Source organism: Vulpes vulpes, chromosome 8 (genome assembly GCF_048418805.1).
Source record: "Vulpes vulpes isolate BD-2025 chromosome 8, VulVul3, whole genome shotgun sequence".
Taxonomy (NCBI): Eukaryota; Metazoa; Chordata; class Mammalia; order Carnivora; family Canidae; genus Vulpes; species Vulpes vulpes.
The window spans coordinates 16,304,276-16,326,095 of record NC_132787.1 but is presented as its reverse complement, the minus strand read 5'-3'; the positions used below and the strand labels follow the sequence as shown (position 1 = coordinate 16,326,095).

General features: G+C 43.3%; 1 protein-coding gene across 2 annotated transcripts in view; it reads left to right on the top strand.

The window, feature by feature from the left end:
- Window positions 1-1,069: 1,069 nt before the first annotated feature.
- Window positions 1,070-21,820, top strand: part of FGD4 (FYVE, RhoGEF and PH domain containing 4) — a 215,442-nt gene continuing 194,691 nt past the window's right edge. For both annotated transcript variants that reach the window (XM_072765608.1, XM_072765607.1), the window contains exon 1: window positions 1,070-1,431. In XM_072765608.1, the coding sequence (XP_072621709.1) occupies window positions 1,269-1,431 (163 nt within the window). In that variant the 5' untranslated portion in view covers window positions 1,070-1,268. The remainder of the gene's footprint in view (window positions 1,432-21,820) is intronic.

Sequence of the window (21,820 nt, the reverse complement as noted above, 5' to 3'; positions counted from 1 at the left end):
CATTTTTTTAAGAAAGGAATTTATTTATTTGACGGGGAGAGAGAGAGAGAGAGAGAGTCCAAGCATGGGGAGTGGCAGGCAGAGGGAGAGGGAGAAGCAGGCTCCTCGGGGGTGGGAGGGAGGTGGGTCGCAGGGAGTCGGATGTGGAACTGGATCCCAAGACCCTGGGATCATGACCTGATCAGACACTTAACCAGCTGAGCCGCCCAGGTGCCCATTAGTGAATTTTTTAAAAAGATTTTTAAATTTATTTATCCACGAGAGACACACAGAGAGAGAGAGAGACAGAGACACAGACAGAGGGAGAAGCAGGCTCCATGCAGGGAGCCTGACATGGGACTCGATCCCGAGACTCCAGGATCACGCCCCGGGGCGAAGGCAGGCGCTAAACCAGCTGAGCCACTCAGATCCCATTAGTGAATTTTCAAATGCACATAAACAACCCGATGTAACGTGCATTTTCTTCAGTTTGCTAGTTAGCTAATGTAAAACTGAACAACGTATTAAGTGGACTGTAAAGCGCATTACCAATAAAGCCCTAAATGTGTTCGCGGCGATGGCGGGGAGGTGTCTGATGCTCTCCTGGAAACCCGTGGGTTGCTGGCTCCACCTTTCTCCTTTACTTCCCCACGTCCTTTATCTTCTCTGGTCTGATGCTTCTGGTAAGATCATTCGATTCGGTGAGATAAGGACAAGACACTGACGCAGGAGCCCGAGGAGGGATTCCAGTTCTGCGGAGCTGGGCGCCCCACTTGGAAACTTTGGTTTCCCGATGAAATACTTAATGGACCGGGTCCGTCGGACGCTAAGACTATCAGACGCGCCGCACCGCCAGCCCCGGGGTGCACCGAGGGGCAGGGCCCGGGCGGAGTCCAGGGTAGCCCGCAGGTGCGCGCGTGACCCTCGGGGCGCCACAGGTGAGCGCCGCAGGTGCGCGCCCGCGCGACTCCGCTCGGCCAATGGGCGAGCCCGCGGGGCGGGGCGGGGCGGGGCGGGGCCGGGGCGGCGGGGGGCGGGGGCGGGGCCGCCCGGAGAAAACCGGCTCGCAGCGGCGGGGGCGCTCGGGTCGGCGCGGCGGGTCCGGGGCTGCTCCCGCTCCCGCGCTCCGCCCTCGAGCTCGCGGGCGCCCCCGCCGGCGCCGCGCGGACCGGCCTCGCCCCGGGCAGGGACCGCCCGCCGGGGTCCGCTCGCCCCGGAGGAGCCGGAGGAGCCCACACCTGGGAGGAGGAGCGTGGGAGAGAGCGCGGCGCCGCGGGCCGGCCGGCACCATGAGCGGCGAGGGCGGCTTCCACTTCAGGCGGGTGGCCATCCGGAGGAAGTCCGCTCCCTGCCACCTGCCGCTGGGGACCCCTCGGCCCTGGAGGCCCTCGTCGCCCCTGGGGTGGGCCGAGGCGACCCCCCGGAGGGGCCAGGCACCTGCGGACGGCGCAGGTGAGTGCCTCGCGGGGGCGGGGCGGCGGGCGTGTGGCGCGGCGGCCGCAGGTGCGCGGGTGAGCGCCTGGGCAGGTTTCCCCGAGGGCTGAGCCGGTCGCCCGCGCTCACCGGTCCTGTCCCTGCCCCCAAGGGACGCCCGGGTGTGCCTCGGGTCAGCGCCTGCCTGCAGCCCAGGGCGTGATCCTGGGGGCCCGGGGTCGAGTCCCACATCGGGCTCCTTGCGTGGAGCCTGCTTCTCCCTCTGCCTGTGTCTCTGCCCCTCCCTCCCCCCCCTCTCTGTTTCTCTCTCTCTCCCCCCCCCCCCATGAATAAATAAATAAAATCTTTTTTAAAAGTGGGGGATCCCTGGGTGGCTCAGCGGTTTGGCGCCTGCCTTTGGCCCAGGGCGCGATCCTGCGGGCCCGGGGTCGAGTCCCGCGTCGGGCTCCCTGCGTGGAGCCTGCTTCTCCCTCTGCCTGTGTCTCTGCCCCTCCCTCTCCCCCCCTCTCTGTTTCTCTCTCTCTCCCCCCCCCATGAATAAATAAATAAAATCTTTTTTAAAAGTGGGGGATCCCTGGGTGGCGCAGCGGTTTAGCGCCTGCCTTTGGCCCAGGGCGCGATCCTGGGGTCCTAGGGTCGACTCCCCCGTCGGGCTCCCTGCATGGAGCCTGCTCCTCCCTCTGCCTGTGTCTCTGCCTCTCTCTCTCTCCATCTATCATGGATAAATAAATATAATCTTAAAAAAAAAAAAAAGTGTCCCTTCCCCCAGAGGACCTTGGGCAGGAGCCCGCAAAGGGCTGAGCTTGCCCTGGAGGTCACTTCTTAGGGAATTCCGGAAGTAAAGGTCCAACTTTAAAAGTTGGGCGAAGAATTGTTCAGGCCCGTGGTCCAGACGCTGCAGCCCAGGTGCCTCCGCTAACTTCGGGCGCCCGCGGCGGGGCAGGACCCGGACCCCAAGCGGAGGCCGCGGGGCGGGGCCTCGGACTCGCTGGGCCGCGGGGCCGGTTCTCTCTCGAAAACTACCCTTGGCTCCCACCCCAAGTGTGAAAAGCTGCTCCTCCTATCAAGAAATGGAACAATTATTGCTCTTTTCGCATAGATAAACTCAGCTCCCAGTAATGCGGTGTATGTTTTGAGTTCTGAATTCTCATCGATTCTCAGTTTTGGAAGAAATCCCAAAAATCTGTTCAAGCCCACATGTTCTCCTTCGCTCTTTAACATTTCGTTCCTCGCAGGGGAGCTTGAAACCATGCGGAATTCTAGGGATTGTTCTGATTTTTTTTGTTTTGTTTTTTGTTGTTCTCTTGATTTGTAAAACTTGTCTTCACCCCCCGCCCTTTTTGTGCTCCTGTCATTCTATAGCCGGAAATGTCTTGTATGAGGACCACTTAAGAGGCAAAACCCTCATTTAACCAGTAGAAATACAAATACTTTTATTCACTTTCATTTTGTTGTGATTAAGCAAAGCTGTTAGGATGATTTAAATGTGGAAAGTATTGGAGTTTTAGAATTTCTGTCTTAAAAAAAAAATTAAGATTTCTGTCTTAACCGTGTCATGAAGTAGTTGTTTGTTTGTTTGAAGATTTTATTTATCTATTCATGAGAGACACACAGAGAGGCAGAGAGACACAGGCAGAGGGAGAAGCAGGCTCCATGCAGGGAGCCCAACGTGGGACTCGGTCCTGGGACGCCAGGATCCCACCCTGGGCCAAAGGTCGCGCTAAACCGCTGACCCAGGGATCCCCATGAAGTCTTAATTAGTAGTCATAGGGTAGAAAAACATGATGGGTGTTTTACATATTTACAGCCACATCAGATAAGGGCAGATATAGTGATAGGAGAAGATATGTAATCAAGTAACTGGATTATATTTCTTTACCTCTCAATTTCCTCTTTTGCAAAATGAGGACACTGGTGAAATCATCTCTTCTAGATTTAGGTGTAATTCACTCTAAAGTGAATGGAAGAGTGTTTTCCTTTTTTAGTGAAAATGTATTGCTTTGTTTTGAAGTTATTATGAATTTTTGAATTGAGCTACCAAATTTCTTCTTTTTTTTCTTTTAAGTAATCTCTACATCCAACATGGGGCTCAACCTCATGACCCCAAGATGAAGAGTCTCCTATTCTTCCAAATAAGCCAGCCAAGTGCCCTGAACTACCAAGTTTCTTAATCATCGGCTGTTTTCAGTTTTGAGGGCATTTAGATTCGAGTTCTTTCTTTACATCATCATTTTACTTAAAAATCACATGCTTGTTTCCAAACTGAGTAGGTGAACAAAAGATGAAGTGACTTCCTTAAAAGTGGAAGTGAATGGAGTTCTTTTCTGCAAAGCAGCTGTGCTTATAGTTCTTTTTTTTTCCTTGTTCAGAGAAAAAATCCACAATACCTTTTTTTTTTTTTTTTTTTTTAAGATTTCTTTAAGAGAGACAGTGTGGGGAGGGAGGGGCAGAGGGCGAAGAGAGTCTCAAGCAGACTCCACGCTGAGGATGGGCTTCATCTCAGGACTTGAGATCAGGACCTGAACTGAAACCAAGAGTCAGTCACTTAACAGACTGTGTTACCCGGGCACCCCCACAACACTTTTTCTTTCTTTTTTCTTTTTTAAAAATTTTATTTATTATTCATGAGAGACACAGGGAGAGACACAGGCAGAGCATGAAACAGGCTCCATGTAGGGAGCCCGATGTGGGACTTGATCCCGGGACTGCAGGATCATGACCCGAGCCAAAGGCAGACGCTCAACTGCTGAGCCACCCAGGTGTCACAATGCTTTTTCTCTTTAAAATTTTTTTTCAAAAGATTTTAGAGCAAGCAGAGTGGGTGAGGAGAGGGAGGCGTTGAGGGAGGGAGAATCTCAAGCAGACTCCCCACTGAGTGCAGAGACCATCTTGGGCTGGATCTGATGACCCTGAGATCATGACCTGAGCTGAAACCAGGAGTCAGACACTCAACTGTCACCCAGGCACCTCTTTTTTTCTTTTTAAAGTGATATGTAGGGGCACCTGGCTGCCTTAGGCAGTAGGGCATCCAACTCTTGATCTCCAGGTTGTAAGTTCAAGCCCCATGTTGGATTTTACTTAAAAGTAAAATCTTTAAAATAAATAAAAATGATATGTAGCATGTAACAATAAGGGATGCCTGGGTGGCTCAGTGGTTGGTTGTCTGCCTTTGGCTCAGAGCATGATCATGGGGTCCGGGATGAGTCCTGCATCAGGCTCTTTGCATGGAGCCTGCTTCTCCCTCTGCCTCTCTCTCTCTTTTTGTGTCTCTCATGAATAAATAAATAAAATCCTAAAAAAAAATGTAGCAGTAAATTTTCTAGGTCTATTACATTGTCTTAATTTTGTTTACAAGACCTCAAAGTTCCTGCTGCTGTTATTTTCAGAGTTGAAAAGTGAAAATCACTGTATCTTCCTAGCTAAGGGTGTTCCTCTTTACCATGATATAATCTATAGTATCTACTGGAGGGTGATCCAAGGTTCTGACAGGTAGTCTTAACCTATTGAGTGACCACACCCTATTCAATTAGGTAGTGTAAAAACATTTGAGAAAGTGCTTCTTTCTTTGAATCTAATCTGCCTGCCTCCCCATTTAGTCTTATCCAACTGTCATTGTATAAGAAAGATCCTCTCCAAAGCAAAACGGAAACCAGGTTTAAATTTGCAAGAAGTGTTGGTTTCATTGCAGCACCTAGGAAAGTATTTATATAATGAAACTACAGCATTTAGACCCATTACATGCAGAGTGGACATTACTCATAATTGAAATATTTCCCTCTTAAAGAAGGAACAAAAACTGAGAGGTCAAGAACTTAACAGAAAGTTGAGTTTAGTGGTATTGTGTTCTATCTGTGATTGTGAAACCCACTAATTTTAGAGTTTTCTGATTTTTGGCCAAAAACAAAAAAGCCTACCAGCTGCATCTGCTGTACATACCTGGATGTGAATCTTTGTCTAGGTGAAGCAGAGAGGTGAGGTGGTTAAGATACAGGCTTTGGGGTCATATAGGACCCAAGTTCTAATTCCTCTTCTATTAACTAGCTGTGTGAATTGGATCAAGTCTCTTAATTTCTCAGTTTCTTCATCTGGAGAATGGAGAGAACAGTACTTTATAAGATTATAAGATTATACAAGTAAATGACACAAAACAAACATTCCAGACAGTATCATAACAAGAAATCTTGATCCATCTGTGTCTCAAAGAGTCTGGCCTTATGACACTCTAAATACTTGTTGAATGAATGAATACCCTCCCCCTATAATGTTTATAAAGCATTGAATGAATGCTCTGAATGAGTTCACATTTACTTATTTGCTTGCTTTGTATCTCTAATGATGGAAACTTAGGTTCATGGATCCAACTGGTGGCAGAAGCAGATGCGGAACTTTTGGGGAAGGGATTAGGGGTCTGCCCAAAGCCCTGGACTTCCAAGGCACTAGATTCACTCCTGGTAGGTTTCAGGTTTTACTGAAATTCTTCTCTACATGTGTGTGCTGAAAAGTTGTTTGAAAAAGGAGTCAAACAGGATGCATCTAATCTTGCGAGTGTAGTGTGAAATTCGTTAGATTTGGACAGGAGCTCATGAACCTGTACTTAAAAAGAAAAAAGAAAGTACATCAGCTATTTCTCATGATCTGCTTGGTTTCTAAACGTCCTCCTGCTGGCTGCATCAGAATTACCTGGACTGCTAATTAGAAGTTCCCAGCCACACCCTAGGTATGATGAGTCAGAAACTCCAGGGGTAGGGTTAGAGAAACTCTTTTTTTTTTTTTTTAATTTTTATTTATTTATGATAGTCACAGAGAGAGAGAGAGGCAGAGACACAGGCGGAGGGAGAAGCAGGCTCCATGCACCGGGAGCCTGATATGGGATTCGATCCCGGGTCTCCAGGATCGCGCCCTGGGCCAAAGGCAGGCGCCAAACCGCTGCGCCACCCAGGGATCCCGAGAAACTCTTTTTTTTTTAAAGATTTTATTTATTTGACAGAGCATGCACATAAGGCGGGGGAGGGGCAGAGAGAGAGGGAGAAACAGACTCCCCGCTGAGCAGGGAGCCCAATGTGGGGCTCCATCCCAGGACCCTGGGATCATGACCTGAGCTGAAGGCAGATGCTTAACCGACTGAGCCACCCAGGTGCCCTGAGAAGGCATATTTTTAACATGTGCCCCAGAGGATTCTGATGTATAACCAGCTTTATGAACTACTATGCATTCCCAGACATGGGTAAATCCTCCCTTCAGTCATGAGCACAGGCAACCAAAATTTGCAGGTGCAAAGCAAAGAATGATCTAGATAGCCCCTCACATAACACATCATCTGAGCCCTCTGTACTTTTCAGCAAACTTTCTGCTCCTATCTGGCTGATTCTTACTTGCAATTTTTTTTTTTAAAGATTTTATTTATTTGACAGAGAGCAGAAGCAGGTGGGCTGACAGAGGGAGAGGGAGAAGCAGTCTCCCTGTTGAGCAGGGAGCCCAATGTGAGGCTGGATCCCAGGATGCCAATCACGACCTGAGCCAAAGACAGATAGATGCTCAATGGACTGAACCACCCAGGCGCCCCGCTTAATTGCATTTTTGAACATCTGTATAGGTCTTTTCTACTTTGCTCTTATTTCTCAGCCCCATTCCCGCTTCAAGTTGACTTTAATTTATGCAGATATCCAATTTATATCTGACTAGATTATCTGATGTGAACTCAAGTGCCTTCCTTTCACTTCAGAACTGGCTTCTAATCTACTCAATAGCCGACCTCTTTCTTATTCTAGTGGTTTTCTCCTCTGTTACCTTCCCTGGGCTGCATGCACTTTTTTTTTTTTTTTTTTTTTAAGATTTTATTTATTCATGAGAGACACAGAGAGGCAGAGACATAGGCAGAGGGACCAGGATCATGTCCTGAGCTGAAGGCAGATGATCAACTGCTGAGCCACCCACGCATCCGTGCATGCATCTTTATTATCACTTCTCAGGCTTGTCCCACACCCTCTTTTCCCTTCAAATGAGGTGTGCTCACACTTTACAGCTGGATGTTCTTTGAAGCTATGGCCCAACAGCTTTCTTCCTTAAACTACTCTGTTCTTTCCTTGTTGTCTCCACTTCTTTATCCCTGTCACCCTGTCCTTCTCCCCACTTCATTTGCTTCTTGGCAGCTTCTCTTCCCAACACTGCATCAGTAGGTAATCTGAGATCAGCAGTGGATTCTCGAGTATCATCCAATAGACTGTTTCTGGACCATTCTCTTAATTTCTCTGTGGTGTTTGCTTCCTTTTAAAACTCTTCTTGGTCCTGATTATTGGCAATCTGATTTTCCTATTGCACCAGTCTCCAGGTTTCTTGCTCTGGCTAGCCCATTTTTCTTCTTTCTTCCTCTTATTTCCTGCTATCTCCATTCTTTGGTGGTGTCATCCACCCTCTGGACTTCTTTAGCTTACCTACACTGCTCTGCATTTTCAAGAACAGGCTTTTAGTAACTGTTAATGTTACTAAGGGCACAGAAGTGTGACTTCTTTTTCTGCTACAGTGCAGCCCCTCCTCCTGACTTGGCTTGGAGGTATTACTAATGACCTTTGGGCTTCAATGTTGAAGTCTGCTTTTCTATCATCTACTTGCCAGCGGGTCATCTGCCATTTCTTACTGACTCACCTTCATTTCCTGATGGTAGCCTAGGTCTTATTTCAGACCTGCTTCTCATCAATGGTAGTGTTATCCACCGCAATCCGTCCTACCCCGTTAATTTTCTTAAATCTGGGTCTTGATCATAATCCTTGCATTGTCAGAAGCCTCCTGTGGCTCCCCAACTGCCTGTTACTGGTATTTATAATGGGATATTCTAAAATGGTCACTTTAGTGACTGTCGGTCAGACTTTACCAGTAACCTCTCATGGTGGAGATGGACCTTTTAAAATTTGTGAAATATTTACTCTTATTTGAACTATGAAAGTTGGACTAGTCGTGCATTGATCACACTTTAGGAATTTTCATTTATTTTCAGGAATAAATTTGGTATGATTTGTAGAACATTGTCTAGAATTAGTTCTCTGTTCCTCGAGTGTAGTTGACAGTATGGACATCACCAACAAATGTTCTGGCACCTGTGATCAATTTTGTGTCCCTCCACTTATGCAGAAATAGAGTGAAGAAGACAAACCCAGCTGCCATGCCCCTCATACCTACCCATACACTGAAACTCTCCACTTCAGCTGTAGCATCTGCAGAAACTAGGGAGCTGCCACCATTCTGGGGTGTACATTGAGCCACAATGCAGTCCTGCTGCAGACCAATACCCCACCTCCTCTACAAGGCTGGGTGGGTCTCTGGGGCCTCTAGCAAGATTTTATGTGTTAGGCCATGTGTTACTTGTAACCCTAAAAATTGCAATGACTTTACAAAAAGGTTATGTATATTTTTTAAATGTATGCTAGTTGAGTATATTTAGAAGGTGAAAAGTCAGTATGTACAACCATATAAGATGCCCTAACTGAAGGATACAGAGGGGTCATGCTTATGGTTTCAAATACAATGCAATATGATATGTGCAAGGTTATGAAATTATAGCCAAATTCTGTTAAAAATTTTTCTATCAAGGATTTTTATAAACAAAGTGATCTTCATTTTCCCTGCAGAAAGTTGAGTAACCTATACTTTTTCCCCCCCAAACTATGCCACTTAATGATATCCTATTGATGACATACCATATTGATAAGTGGTATTGGGGGTTCAAAGATGAATGAGAAAAATGCCTTGCCCTATAGTTATTTCCATCTTAGAAGGAGGGATATGATCTATAATAAACATCACAGTATAAGATAGCATTGTGTATAAGAACAATAACCAGAGTGCTTGTAGTTCAGAGGAAGGAAATCTATAGCAGGTTGGAAAAACAATTTCACCTCCTAGTTCTATTCAGAGCCCTATGTTGTTATCTCCATCTATATCTGTTTTCTTTTCAAATCTCTGTATCCTTCATTACAGAGTTTTCCTCCTATAATCCCACTAAAGCTAGGGATCCTTTAGTCCTTCAACAGATGTTTCAGTGGTCACTGTGGATCAGGCATCGTGGCAAGGTATAGAAATCAAGGTGAGAAGAATCCATGTTAAGAGCTGAGTGTGGGCTTTGGAGGTAGACTGGTTGGGTTTGATTCCTCTTCTAGTAATTAGCTGGCTGATTTGGAGCTCTTTTCGGCTCTCCTCATCTATAGAATGGGAATATTAATATTACCTACATCATAGAATTATTGGAAGAATAAAAATGGATATTCTTAAAGGGTTTAGAACAGTGCTTTCAAAGTGTTCAGATCACTGTCAGTATTTTTGTTGGGATTAACACGGGTGCTAGCCTCAGTCTGGCTTTCTCTTCTCATTTTATGCATCCCTCTAATCTAGTGCTGTTTCAGAAGATGGTGAATGGTTGCTTCCATTTGTACCTGTGGAGTGCAGGCTCCTGCCCAAGGTGTAAGCTGTGCTGGGCACATGTCTTTCCGTCCCTTTATCTCCCCTTTCTGCTTAGATCTCTCCCCCACCTGAGTTGTTGCTGACAGTGCCTCTCACTGCTGGCCTCTGTCCTTGGTCTTCCCACTTGTGGTGTCGTGAGCCCTGCTTTCATGGCCGACTTCCCTAAAGCCTGGATTGCATCACGGGACTACGACCCTCTACCTCTGTTTCCTAATTGCAGCCGGCCTTCCTCTTCACACTGATTCTCTAGTGACTCAAGTGGCAGTTGGTCATCTTGCATGATCCACAGAGACCACAGAGTTGGTCATCTTGCATAATCCTTGTCAAGATGTGAGGCCAGCCCTCCTTTAACTTTCCCTGACTATTTGTCTTCTATGTTCCTAGAAGAAAATCTTCCTGTAGTCAGTCTTACCAGCCAACTCAAGTTCTTTACGTTTGTCTGCTGTACCTGCCTACCAGTCCCTACCTTGAGTCATCCATTGCCATCATTCCTCAGGGGCCCTTCAAAAGCCCATTGAGGGCTCAGGAGATATTAAGTAAACAGAAGAACCCAAAACTAGTTTGGCATATGTTGGTTGGACATAAGAATTTTTTGGCAATACTGCCAGAAAATGGAATTGGGTTCCTTTGGTGGTTGTGAGCTCCTTATTAATGAGGTTACTCAAGGAGAGGCTAGGTGACTTAGTGGCGATGCTGTAGAGGAGATGGGATGTCTTGCCGGCCTGTGCACCCAGCGCACAGACTATTCTCACATCAGTGCTTCTCTGCTTTTCCTTCTGAGTCTACATGGTTCATATGGTCCTATCAGCAACATGTAGCAGTTTGTGCAGCGGTGTGTTAGGGAGCACGTGGGAGTGGTATACTTCAGTCTTGTTGAGAATTCATGGACACGGTGTCCTTTTTAGTTTACCGATTGTGCTCATTCCTGGACTTCTTTCCAGTGTTGTGCTATGTCTTGACTAAAGAGAGCATTGGAGTTTGGAGGATCGGGGTTATTCCTACACTGGAAGACCCAGGGTGCTTTGTTGTTAGAAGTTTTGTTCTCTTCCAGCTTTCTCCCATTTCCCATTCCTGCTGTCCTCCTTCCACAGTGTTTTTCTTCTTTGTCTATTGGGTTTCTCACTATGAGGACTTGGCTTTAAGGTCAGAACTTTTCGTAAAATTTGTCTTTCTGCCCAGATCTTAATGGGCTTGCTTTAAAGAACAATTGGAGTGGTAGATACTAGGGATGATCAGAAGTGAGGTTTTAGTTTCCAGCTCTCACAGCAAAAGATGAGCTGTGGAGCAATTGATACCTGAATTATCTCCATATTGTTTTCCAGATCTTCATGTATTTCATCAGATCTAAAATGTGTACTTTTTTACATTTTAACATCTCTGAAATTGGGATGCTTTCCATTGATGGCATTTAAAAAAGATGTTGAAATGTAGATTGGCTTGAATTTTAAAATGTAACTGTACAATATTTACTGCCTCTGAATAACAGTAAAGATTATGAAATATATTCCTGGATTATATACCTTGAGAACATCGACTAACAACTTCTCTCTTCCCCTCCTCTAAACCTAAAACATACCGTGCATTGTTGTCTCTGTATTTCTACTTCTTCAATCCCTTAACTGTAATTACTATAATAACAGTTACCATTTATCGAGTACTTGTTGTTCCTAAGTCCTTTCTGTGCATAAACTCAATCATCATAAGTAGGACTGGTAATCCCCACTGTACAAAAGTAGAACCAAAAGCCCAGACAGATAAAATGATTTGTTGAGTTTTATATGACTGCGGGAGCCAGAATGTAAACCTCTGCTCTTAACCCCTGAACTTTTCTATCTCCCATTAATTTCTAATTCCCAGTTTTTAACATCGTTGAATATAAAGACATTAATTGTTAATCTTGAGAAATGGAGGAAACACTTTTCCCTAATATTTTTATATGTTTTATCCATAGCATTAAAAACAAAAGCAAGGCTCTGGTCCACTGTAGCTAGCAAGGAAAAAAAAAAGAAATTTGCAAGGAGAAAGAAAACCATAAACATATTCTTAGAAAAGACTCTGGAGGGACGCCTGGGTGGCTCAGTGGTTGAGCATCTGCCTTCGGCTCAGGGCCTGATCTGGGATCCGCGATGGAGCCCTTGGGCTCCTTGTGGGGAGTCTGCTTCTCCCTCTGCCTGTGTCTCTGCCTCTCTCTGTCTCTCATGAATGAATAAATAAATTAAAAAAAAAAAAGATTCTGGAAATGGAAACAAAAAATGGCTTACTGGTCTTTGCTGTGCAAGCAGACTCAGGAATACTCACTTAATACAAGTCCTCTACTGCTTTCTTTCTAGGAAATTTTGACGAGATTATATCCCATCTTTAGCAGGGTGATAGTTACCTACTAACCTTTGAGGTTATGTGGACGAGATTACCTTCCAAGAATCCTGTTATTTGTAGCTGTTCTGTGAACAGGCAAAACTTCATTTCTCTTACCTAACTAAAGAAATAGAACTATAATATATGCCTATATAGTAGGATATGTCTACTATATTTGATGGATGTGTATATCTAATGTTAGTGTATCAATAACATGGGCCTATTTGGTATTTGCCAGCAATTCACTTTAATTTTTTGAAGAGAATTATGGATAGTTTCCTCTCCTTTGCTCTTAACATCTTCGTGAATAAAAAACTGGGTGTGAGTAGTCACCCTCAGATGCCCGCTACTGTGAAAGAAGTAGGGAACTGACAAGGGTGCTAATTAGAGCCCCTCTGTAGTCCTTTTATAGAAAGTGGTAAACTCAGGCCACTGGTTATGAAAACAGTGAAAAGAAGGGAAGAGAAGGATTCAGGAGGAAGCAAGGAGGAAACTGCCAATGATGGCAATCATTGTTCTGAAGTCAATGTGGTGCCCAGCATAAGCTCCTTTTCAATTGAGAACTAATGCCCGTTTCCAAGTTTTGGAACGGAATGACCAACTTGCATGTTTTGTTAACCTGGGAGCTTTGCTTTAACCACATTGTGGGCACTGGGGAGATAGAACAAAGAATTTGAAAATTGAAAGATATTTATATAATCCCCACTTTCAGTGGGTAGCTGTCATTATATAATGTCATGAAAGCTTCTCACAGCTAGCAGGGGTGCATTTGGTGCTTCTCTTCCTCATGGTGTTGATGGATGCTCATTTCTGCAAACTTGAGGAAGATTATATTGCAATCACATGTATCATTGATGCATTAAAGGTCCTTATTCTGGAATTCCTGCAGATCTTTTGTTAATTATCCATTTCTGGCATAGATTCCTGAATCCCACTATTTAAATTTCTTTCATTTGGGAAAGGTCTCAAAGCCAGTTTCTTAACAATAGTCCCTACAAGTGTTACAGTGCTCATTCAGAAAATAGGCTTTTGTTTTGGATTTTTGGAAAAGCTTAATAGTTTATATCTGCTTATTTTCCTTTATCTAAAAGTACTCCTGCAAGAATAGATGATGAAAATCATTTCCCTTCGGTTTTTTTCTTCTAATATTTTCTCCTTGCTCTTGTGTTAATGACCAACTTATTGTAGACCTGAAAGTCTTGACTGATAGGGACTTTCAGTCACTTGAAACATTATTTTTAATGTTTAAAAGTGTTGAGTTCATCAGTTTCACATTTTGACTTAAATTCTCCTTTTCACTGAGGTCACTCCCTGGCCCATCTTTATCATTGGAAGCTCTGCTCCCATACACCTTTCCTTGTTGTTGTTTTTCCTAACACTTGCCACTATCTCTATTTTTTAGTCTTATTTTCTGTCCCTCCTCTCCCAACCTGGTACATATACCGAAATCCATGAGAACAGGAGGTTTTGTCTGTTACATTCTTTTTTCCCCAAAGGCGGAGTACAGTCAGGATCCTCATTATGGAGACTGCCCAGCCTCAGAAGACAGGGAGATAGGTGGTGTGTGTGTGTTAGGGTTGGGTTGTAGAAGTGAGCATTGGCCAGATCTGAGAGGTAAGGTGGCAGGCCTGGGCCCTTTGCACCAGTACACCAGTGGCCACAGCAACTGAGACACTGTTGGCTACTACAGTTTTGACAGTAACAGGTGGAGGCAGAGTGTGGGGTCAAACTGATTTTAAGAATAAGGTGGAGGGCAACCTGGGTGGCTCAGCAGTTTAGCCCTTGCCTTCGGCCCAGGCATGATCCTGGAGTCCCCAGATCGAGTCTCACGTCGGGCTCTCTGTGTGGAGCCTGCTTCTCCCTCTGCCTGTGTCTCTGCCTCTCTGTGTCTCTCATGAATAAATAAATAAAATATTTTTTAAAAAGGAAAAAGAATAAGGTAGAGACAGGACTTGGCCTAAGGCCTTCAGCTGGTCAAGTTGAGACTGTGTACACAGAGAAGCTTTCCTCATCACTTCTTTTAGTAATTAATATATTGAATCACTTTAAGGTGAAGAATCTTTGTTAGCATAAGAGCAATGACTATATTGGTTGGTCTTGTTCCTTGTTATCTCTCTAGCACCTAGAAGCGTTCCCAGTTCACTGAGTTTTTGTGAAATTGTGTGAGTGAGAGAATAAAAAATGTAGCACTCAACATAGTATTTCAAAGTACGTATTTTATGCCAGCTCAGTATTTAGAAATCCAGTTAATGCACAAGCTTAAAAAAGAAAAAAAAAAATACACAAGCTTTATCACCTCTTACCTTAATTGTTTTCTTTGCTCAGTTTCTTTATTGTTCCAAAATAGAGTTCCTTTAAATAAGTTTTCTTGGTGCTGTTGAGAGAGGATTCAATTTAAAAGTGTGTAACTATAACTTTTAAAAGTATATTTGTTTGATGTACAAAGTATCCTTTAATTATAGCTATTGAAGTCACATCTCTGAATTGTTTTTTTGAGACAGAGTTATATCTTTGAAAATCTCCCCATGGGTCGGGGTGAGATGTAAGGGAAAAAGTCCATTGGCGAAGCAAAGGGATTAGCTATCTGATAATGTACATTTAACCTGAACTATGTAACCAGCTGAGCCTTTTCCCTTGGTTTTCTAAAGTTTCTCACAGGACCTAGAAAGGTTTCTCCCTCTTTAGCTCTCTTATTTAGTAGTACATTCTAAAACTTTCCATTTACATTTATATGATGGAGAAAGACCTTAAACCACACTAATTTGGTCTGTGTTAGCTTGTAGTATGTCTTCTTAGCCATGGAAAAGTTGGTTTTTCTTAACTAAAAAATGAGGTGCGGGTGAGCAGTTAATCGTTTGAGTACAAAACCCTTTATAGCTGGAATACTTAAAACAGTTTTATTCTCCTCCCATAGTTTCATGCACATGAAAATAATTTTAAATTCATAGGCTAAATTCATTTCTTAGCCCCTTTATATTAGTCTGGCCTTTTCAAAGAAGAAAGATGTAATTATACTGTCTACTTCCTTCATGTAAATTAGAATTTTTGTGTATCTGGGCGCACTCTGGTTTCTTTATAGGTATAATTAACTTAATTGCCTTCTCAGTGCTTTATGCTAGCGAAATGAGAACTGCTTTAAATTTCTATAGATACTGACATTGAGGAAATGATTAACTTGTGAACAGGGTTCAGATTTATTCTAATGAAAATATACAATATGATGAGGCATCATTTGGTGGTGTTGATCAAATTTTGTGTGTGCACTGTATATAAGTCATGGAGTAGTGGATAAGATTAAAGAAAAATTCAGTGCAATGATGAATGATAGAATTTTCTAAGAGGAGTAGCTTCATTTCTAGGATATATATATAATTCTATGGATTCCTTGTTGCCTTTTTGAATGTTTAGTCTTTGAGCTGTCTCTTTTTTAGCACAAGTAAAATATCTTCTGTAGATCCACAATCTTATTACTATTGCACATTATTTCACTCACTTTACATTCTTCTGTTCATTCTATATACTACTGATGTCACCATGAAAATTATTTTTCATAATGTTGCTCTCCAGAGTTGTGGGTAGGAGTATGCAGAAAATGCTCATTTTTCATTTTTCTTCATCTTTTTTGTTGAATGAGGAAAGAACTGCCTGTGTTTGGATTTGTTTCCTACTTGTTTTATGTTGTCATTATTGTGACTTTAAAGTATTGAAAAAGACTCCTATGGCTCATAGAGGGAAGTATACATCATTGTTTTAGCTTTTCATTATCGAAACTTCTAGACTTTTTTTGGTGGGGCATAGAATTCTTAGTAGAATGCTAAGTGCTGGTTGAGGAGGAGAGTAGTTGGAACTTGTCTCATTTGTAGCTGGTGCCCTATAACACCTGGCACCCTGAAAACCAATCTCTGTGGATATGCTGATCTTCATTAAAAAGTGGGGCAGAGTGCCAGAGAATCTACCAGGGAGATGAATGTTCCAGCCTTTGCTCCCTGCCAGCCAGACAGGGTGCTGAGGGCCTGGCTTTCTCATTTTTTTCTTCTTTCTCCTTATTCCATCAAGAGTTCTATCATTTTTATTTTGGTTTCACAGAGACATGAATTGGAGAAGGGGATGGGCAGAAGAACCAGAAAAGGCTGGGGCTGCTGGGAGTGCTTTGAAGGAGAGTTTTGAATAGACCCAGGAACAAGTACAGAGTGTAAGAAGCACATGGGCGATCACAGATGGTTTTAAGAGCTGTTGCTCTGGAGTGAACATTATATTCGTAGCACTCGAATGTCTTCTATGGGCCAGGCATTGAGCAGAGAGCTTTATATATGCAACTTCACTGAATCCTTCCTCCAATTTGCTGAGGCGTGCACTATTCACTTATTTTATAGATCGGGAAATCATGGTCTTAGAAAGGTGACTGGCTTGCTCAAAGTCTCACAGCTATTGAATGGTAGAACCAGGACACACATCTAGGCTAGGCCTTGTTTAAAGCCCACAATCAACCACAGCATTATTTAATACGCTGCTAGATATTACATTTCTATTTTGTGGATTTAGAGGTATGGAACAGTAGAAAATTATCTTTTATTCTAATTAAGCAAAAGACCTAAAGTTACTCTGGACCACTTGGAAGAGGAGAGCTAGAGTGCTTCCTGGCCTGCGTGAGAGCTAGCACAGAACGGCTTGCTCCTTTCTTCTTGTCTTCCGGGCATGTGCACATAGCTTCCTGGTGTGGGTCAGTCATACGTTAGTCTAGGTGAATGTTTAAGTAGATTATTCCTTTCTTATTTTGGTCTGTATTTATAAAGATAGGGAGGAGATTACATGCATGGTAACTGTTGCGTTTTGGTAAGATAAATGTATAAATCACCCAGACATGTCTCAAACCATTGTTTCTGCCCATTGCCATCTTCATAAATCTCTGGATCAGTACTTAGAGAATTACTTCTGGTGATTATCAGTTAATGAGCTAGTAGCTCTCTGGTTTTAATCTGTTCTATGATAAATTCCTCTGTTCCTCCTACTTAAAGTTCAATGAACTGTCAGCCCTAGGTCCTGGTCACAGCAGCTCAGCTCATTGCTGGCCCCAGCTAATTCTCAACCAAAAGCTTTATCTTCAGAGCACCACCCTTGTTTGTAAATTGTCATGTTCCTCGGTGTTCTTGCCTTATGACTAAGGAAAGGGTTTGTGAGAAATAGAATGTCCAGTCAAAAAAAAAAATCTTTTAGAAGTGCTGTAGTACTTGATGGAGGAAAGATGTTAGGGTTCAGAGCCAACAGCTGAGAAAGAATTCTTGAAATGTCTTTGGTGCAAAAAGGAGGCTTTATTAAAGCATGGTGACAGGACGCATGGGCAGGAAGAGCTGCACTGGGGTCATGAGGAGTGGCCCATTATACACTTTCAAGTTGGGAGGGGGTTAGGGATAGCATAAATCTCTAAGGAATTTTGGAAGAAAGGTTCCCAGGACCTTGAGGGATCCAGCTATTGTTGGGAAAAGATCATTTATTATCATCTAATAAAACCTTAGTCATGAGACCCTTTAGATGGGCCATATGCTTGGGGAATGGTTGCCAACATGTATCTTGGGGAGTGGAGATAAAGGAAGTTTCCAAAGGAATTTTTACACGTTAAAGTAGACTTATAGGATCCTGGGGGTCAGGCTAAGATTTTTTTTTGCCATTAGCAAAGTATTAACACTGAGGCAGTTGGGTCGCTAGAGGAATGTCACTCTGCCTGTTTCAACGACTTGCCTGGGGGCTGTAGGTAGTAAGGAAACTTAAGTTTTCTTTTGCCTTTGTTTCCACATTAGTACTGGTAGTCATCAAAAAGACAGAATGAAAATGAACCACAATCTTGAAGTTCAGTCTTTTGCATTTGATTGTGATGTCTGTTTTGAAGAAGGATCAGAAATTGAAAGGGCTTAAAGCCAAGTTGAAGTTATACATTGTGAGGTAGTATTTTTGTTTGTTCAGTTTTTGTTTTTAGAAAATTGACAGTCTCTCTTTTTAAACACTAGCCTTATTGAGATGTAATTAAAATACTATATACTTTACCCATTTAAAGTGGATAGGTGGGCAGCCAGGGGGCTCAGCGGTTTGGCACCTGCCTTCAGCCCAGGGCGTGATCCTGGGGTCTGAGGATCAAGTCCCACATCGGGCTCCTGCATGGAGCCTGCTTCTCCCTCTGCCTGTGTCTCTGCCTCTCTCTGTGTGTGTCTCTCATGAATAAATAAATAAAATCTTAATAAAGTGGATAGGCTGACTTCTGAGGTGGAAAAACTTTGAATTATTTCAATATAGTTCCATAGAGATCTGAATTAGGGAATGATTTCTTTCTTTTTTTTTATTTTTTTTTATTTATGATACACACAGAGAGAGAGAGAGAGAGAGAGAGAGAGAGGCAGAGACATAGGCAGAGGGAGAAGCAGGCTCCATGCACCGGGAGCCCGATGTGGGATTCAATCCCGGGTCTCCAGGATCGCACCCCGGGCCAAAGGCAGGCGCTAAACCACTGTGCCACACAGGGATCCCAGGGAATGATTTCTGACAGGAATTTTCTCTCTTCAAAAGTGATTAATTATGGCAAAGTAAGAGCTAAGGCAAAGATCAAACAAAAGAAATGGATGGCATTTCTTCAGAGTTCAGCGGAAAGTTTTGGCAACCTTTAAGAAGACACTCTGTCCCAAATTTGTAATGATTTAAGTGCTTTCTTCCAAATTGCATAACATTTGAAATGGTGATTGATAATGTATATAGACATGGTTGGCTTATTAGAATATGTTATGCAGAAGCTTAGCAAGTTGAGATCAAAAAGCAAAGGTCATTGATGAGTAAGTTCCTATGCAAATACGTGCTTTCTTTTACACTTCCCAGTTTAAGACTTTGGGGTGTGTACATGAATTGGCCATAAAAGAATGTGAGACAAATGAAGTATGAAGGTGGTTCCAAGGTTCTTAAAGAGGTAGGAGAACCTGCACTTGGCATAATGAGATTTATTAGAAGAAGTTGATGTCCAGTGAAGTGAAATATATCTAGTCCTTAACAAGAAAAAAATCCTTTAAAAGAATTTAGTCTTCATCATACGGCTCTTTAAAAGTAAGTTTTTATATACTTATTATTTGTGAAAGCCTATATTGAGGTTTTCTTTTCAATTTGTTTTGCTATTTCTGTGATATAAAATAGGTATTTAGGAAATTGAACTTTGACTTACATGATTCTTACCCTTTCACCATTGCTTAGGAATGATTAGGTTGCAAATTGGGGGTTGCCTCTAGTACAATGGCTTTTTATATGGGTAAGGACTGAAGGAAACAGCTAGCTCATGATTTCTGTGGGTGCTGAAAATTGGCAGAGAACCTATTGTATTTCATCAGTAGGTCTTTATGGATTAGTTATTTTGGGACTGAACTTACACGTTTCATGTAAGCAATCACTGAAAATAAGGTATAAGTTGAGACTGGGAGCCAGGCTATACTGTGAATTGTGAATAGATACATATTCTTTCCAAGAGTTTAACATTTCTTTGCGAAACATGGTTTTAAAAAAACAAAACAAAACAAACAAACAAACAAAAAAAACAAACACCTCTTAAAGGACCTCCTCCTGTGGAACTTAAGTTTTTCTACAGATGACCAGAGGCTGGATAGAATTTATGTAAACTTTTCTCAGTGATTGCAAGTAATTAAAACAAAATGTTACTTTGGGGGGGGGCTCCTGGGTGGCTCAGTCAGTTAAGCGTCTGCTTTCAGTTCAGGTCATGATCTCAGGGCTCTGGGTTGAGGCTCCCTGCTCAGTGGGGAATTTGCTTCTCTCTCTCTCTGCTTGCTGCTTCCCTTGCTTGTGTTCTCTCTCTCTCTCTCTTTCTGTCAAATCAAATCTTTAAAAAAAAAAAAAAAGTTTCTTGTTCTGTGGGCCAAACTGACATGCTGTTTTTAGCTGTGTGCACTCTCCGGCCTAGGCGGTGTGGGCATGATTCTGTCCTCCGTAGAGAGACGGAACAGCAATCCCTGTTACACAAACTGGAAAGGTGATGAGCCTGGAGCACACGGACGTGCCAAAAGTCCTGCAGAGGGGCAACGAGGAATGGCCCAGAGAGGAAGTGGTATGATCTAGGCCCTGCCAGAGCACAGGTAGGATTTAGAGGTGGCTCAGTGAGGGGGCCGCATCCTGCCCAGAAGGGGAAAGCACAGGCCGATTATGGATTATCGGAGTAGCAGTTAGCTCAGTGCGCTGCCAGCCTTCTGCTGTGGAGATGCCCCAGGAAGGGAAGGATAAAACAACGCCCTTCCCGTAACCCATAATCCGTGTGAAGCCCCCAAACCCCCAGCCTTTCAAAATGAATCATATAGTGAAGGTTAAAAGAGAATGTGAAAATTTGAAAATAAGAAAAATCAGCTTTAAGACAGGTCCCCCAGCCTGATCAGATTGTCGATCCTTAAAGCCCCTTCTGTGTATTAGAGCTGTTGCTCTTCCATGAATAGTCACCCATTTCTCATCTGGGGAGTCAGTGCCTGAAAAGAAAACCACCACACATTTTACTTTTTAAGTAAAGAGGATATTGGCTCAGTACTGGAAGAATTAAAGGCTTTGGTCCTTCACATTTTGTTTTTCCTTCCCTAGACTTTCATATTTTAGAATCACCTTTATATTTCTCAGTAGTTTCCTGAGGTGTGGTTGAATGACTCAAGGTTAATAAAGTTACCCTTTGACTTTCCTGGACTTGAAGTTTATTGTCTTTACCGTTAAGGGTTAGATTTCTGATTTAAGGTGATTCCAGTATGCTGTATGAACCTATTGTATTGTAGTAAGTGAGATTGTCTGTGTTGTTAGCAATATGGGAAATAATCTAACACAACTAGAATTAAATGTACAACTGCAAGGCTTTGTCTTTCTAGTCCTGGGTCATCCATTAACTTCGTGACATAGGGCAAGTCGCTTAACCTTGAATGACTTGTGATGTTTTTCATCTGTTATATAGAGATGTGTAGCCCGGTTAAACACTTGTTAGGGCAAGATTTGGACACACACGCACATAAATGCTGTCCCTCCCCCCAGTATACTGTTTGATTTATTCACCTTAGAATCCCAGTATGATGCCTCACACATAGCAGGTTTTCAAATATTTGTTGGATGAAATCAAAGTAGAAGAGAAAGCTCCTTGCCTCTTGCCCCCACCCCATAATACTAGAAGAGGAAGAGATATATGTATATCGTCATCATTTGTTTTGATGTGTGTGTGTGTGTGTGTGTGTATAACTCAAAGCAAAACACTTAATAAGAGGGGGAGGGCATAGATACAAAACAGAACTGTGTGGCAAAAATTAAAGTGAATACCTCCGGATCTTTTTTTTTTTTTTTTTTTCTCGAAACAGCTTTATTGACTTCCAGTGTTTCTCTCTCGGACTGAGCTCAGCCCAGCTGGCTTTGATAGGTCTCTGAGATGCAACGTCACAGGGCTAGCACCACCCTGGCTCCACCACTCCCCTCCCTGGCCATGGGGCTCCCCAGGCAGGGAGGAGGAGAGGCAGCTCGCTTGTGGTGTTGGAGAAAAAGAATGGGCAGCAGGGTCAGAGGCCAAAGAAGCCATACAAGCAGCAACATGCCTGGAGCACCCGTC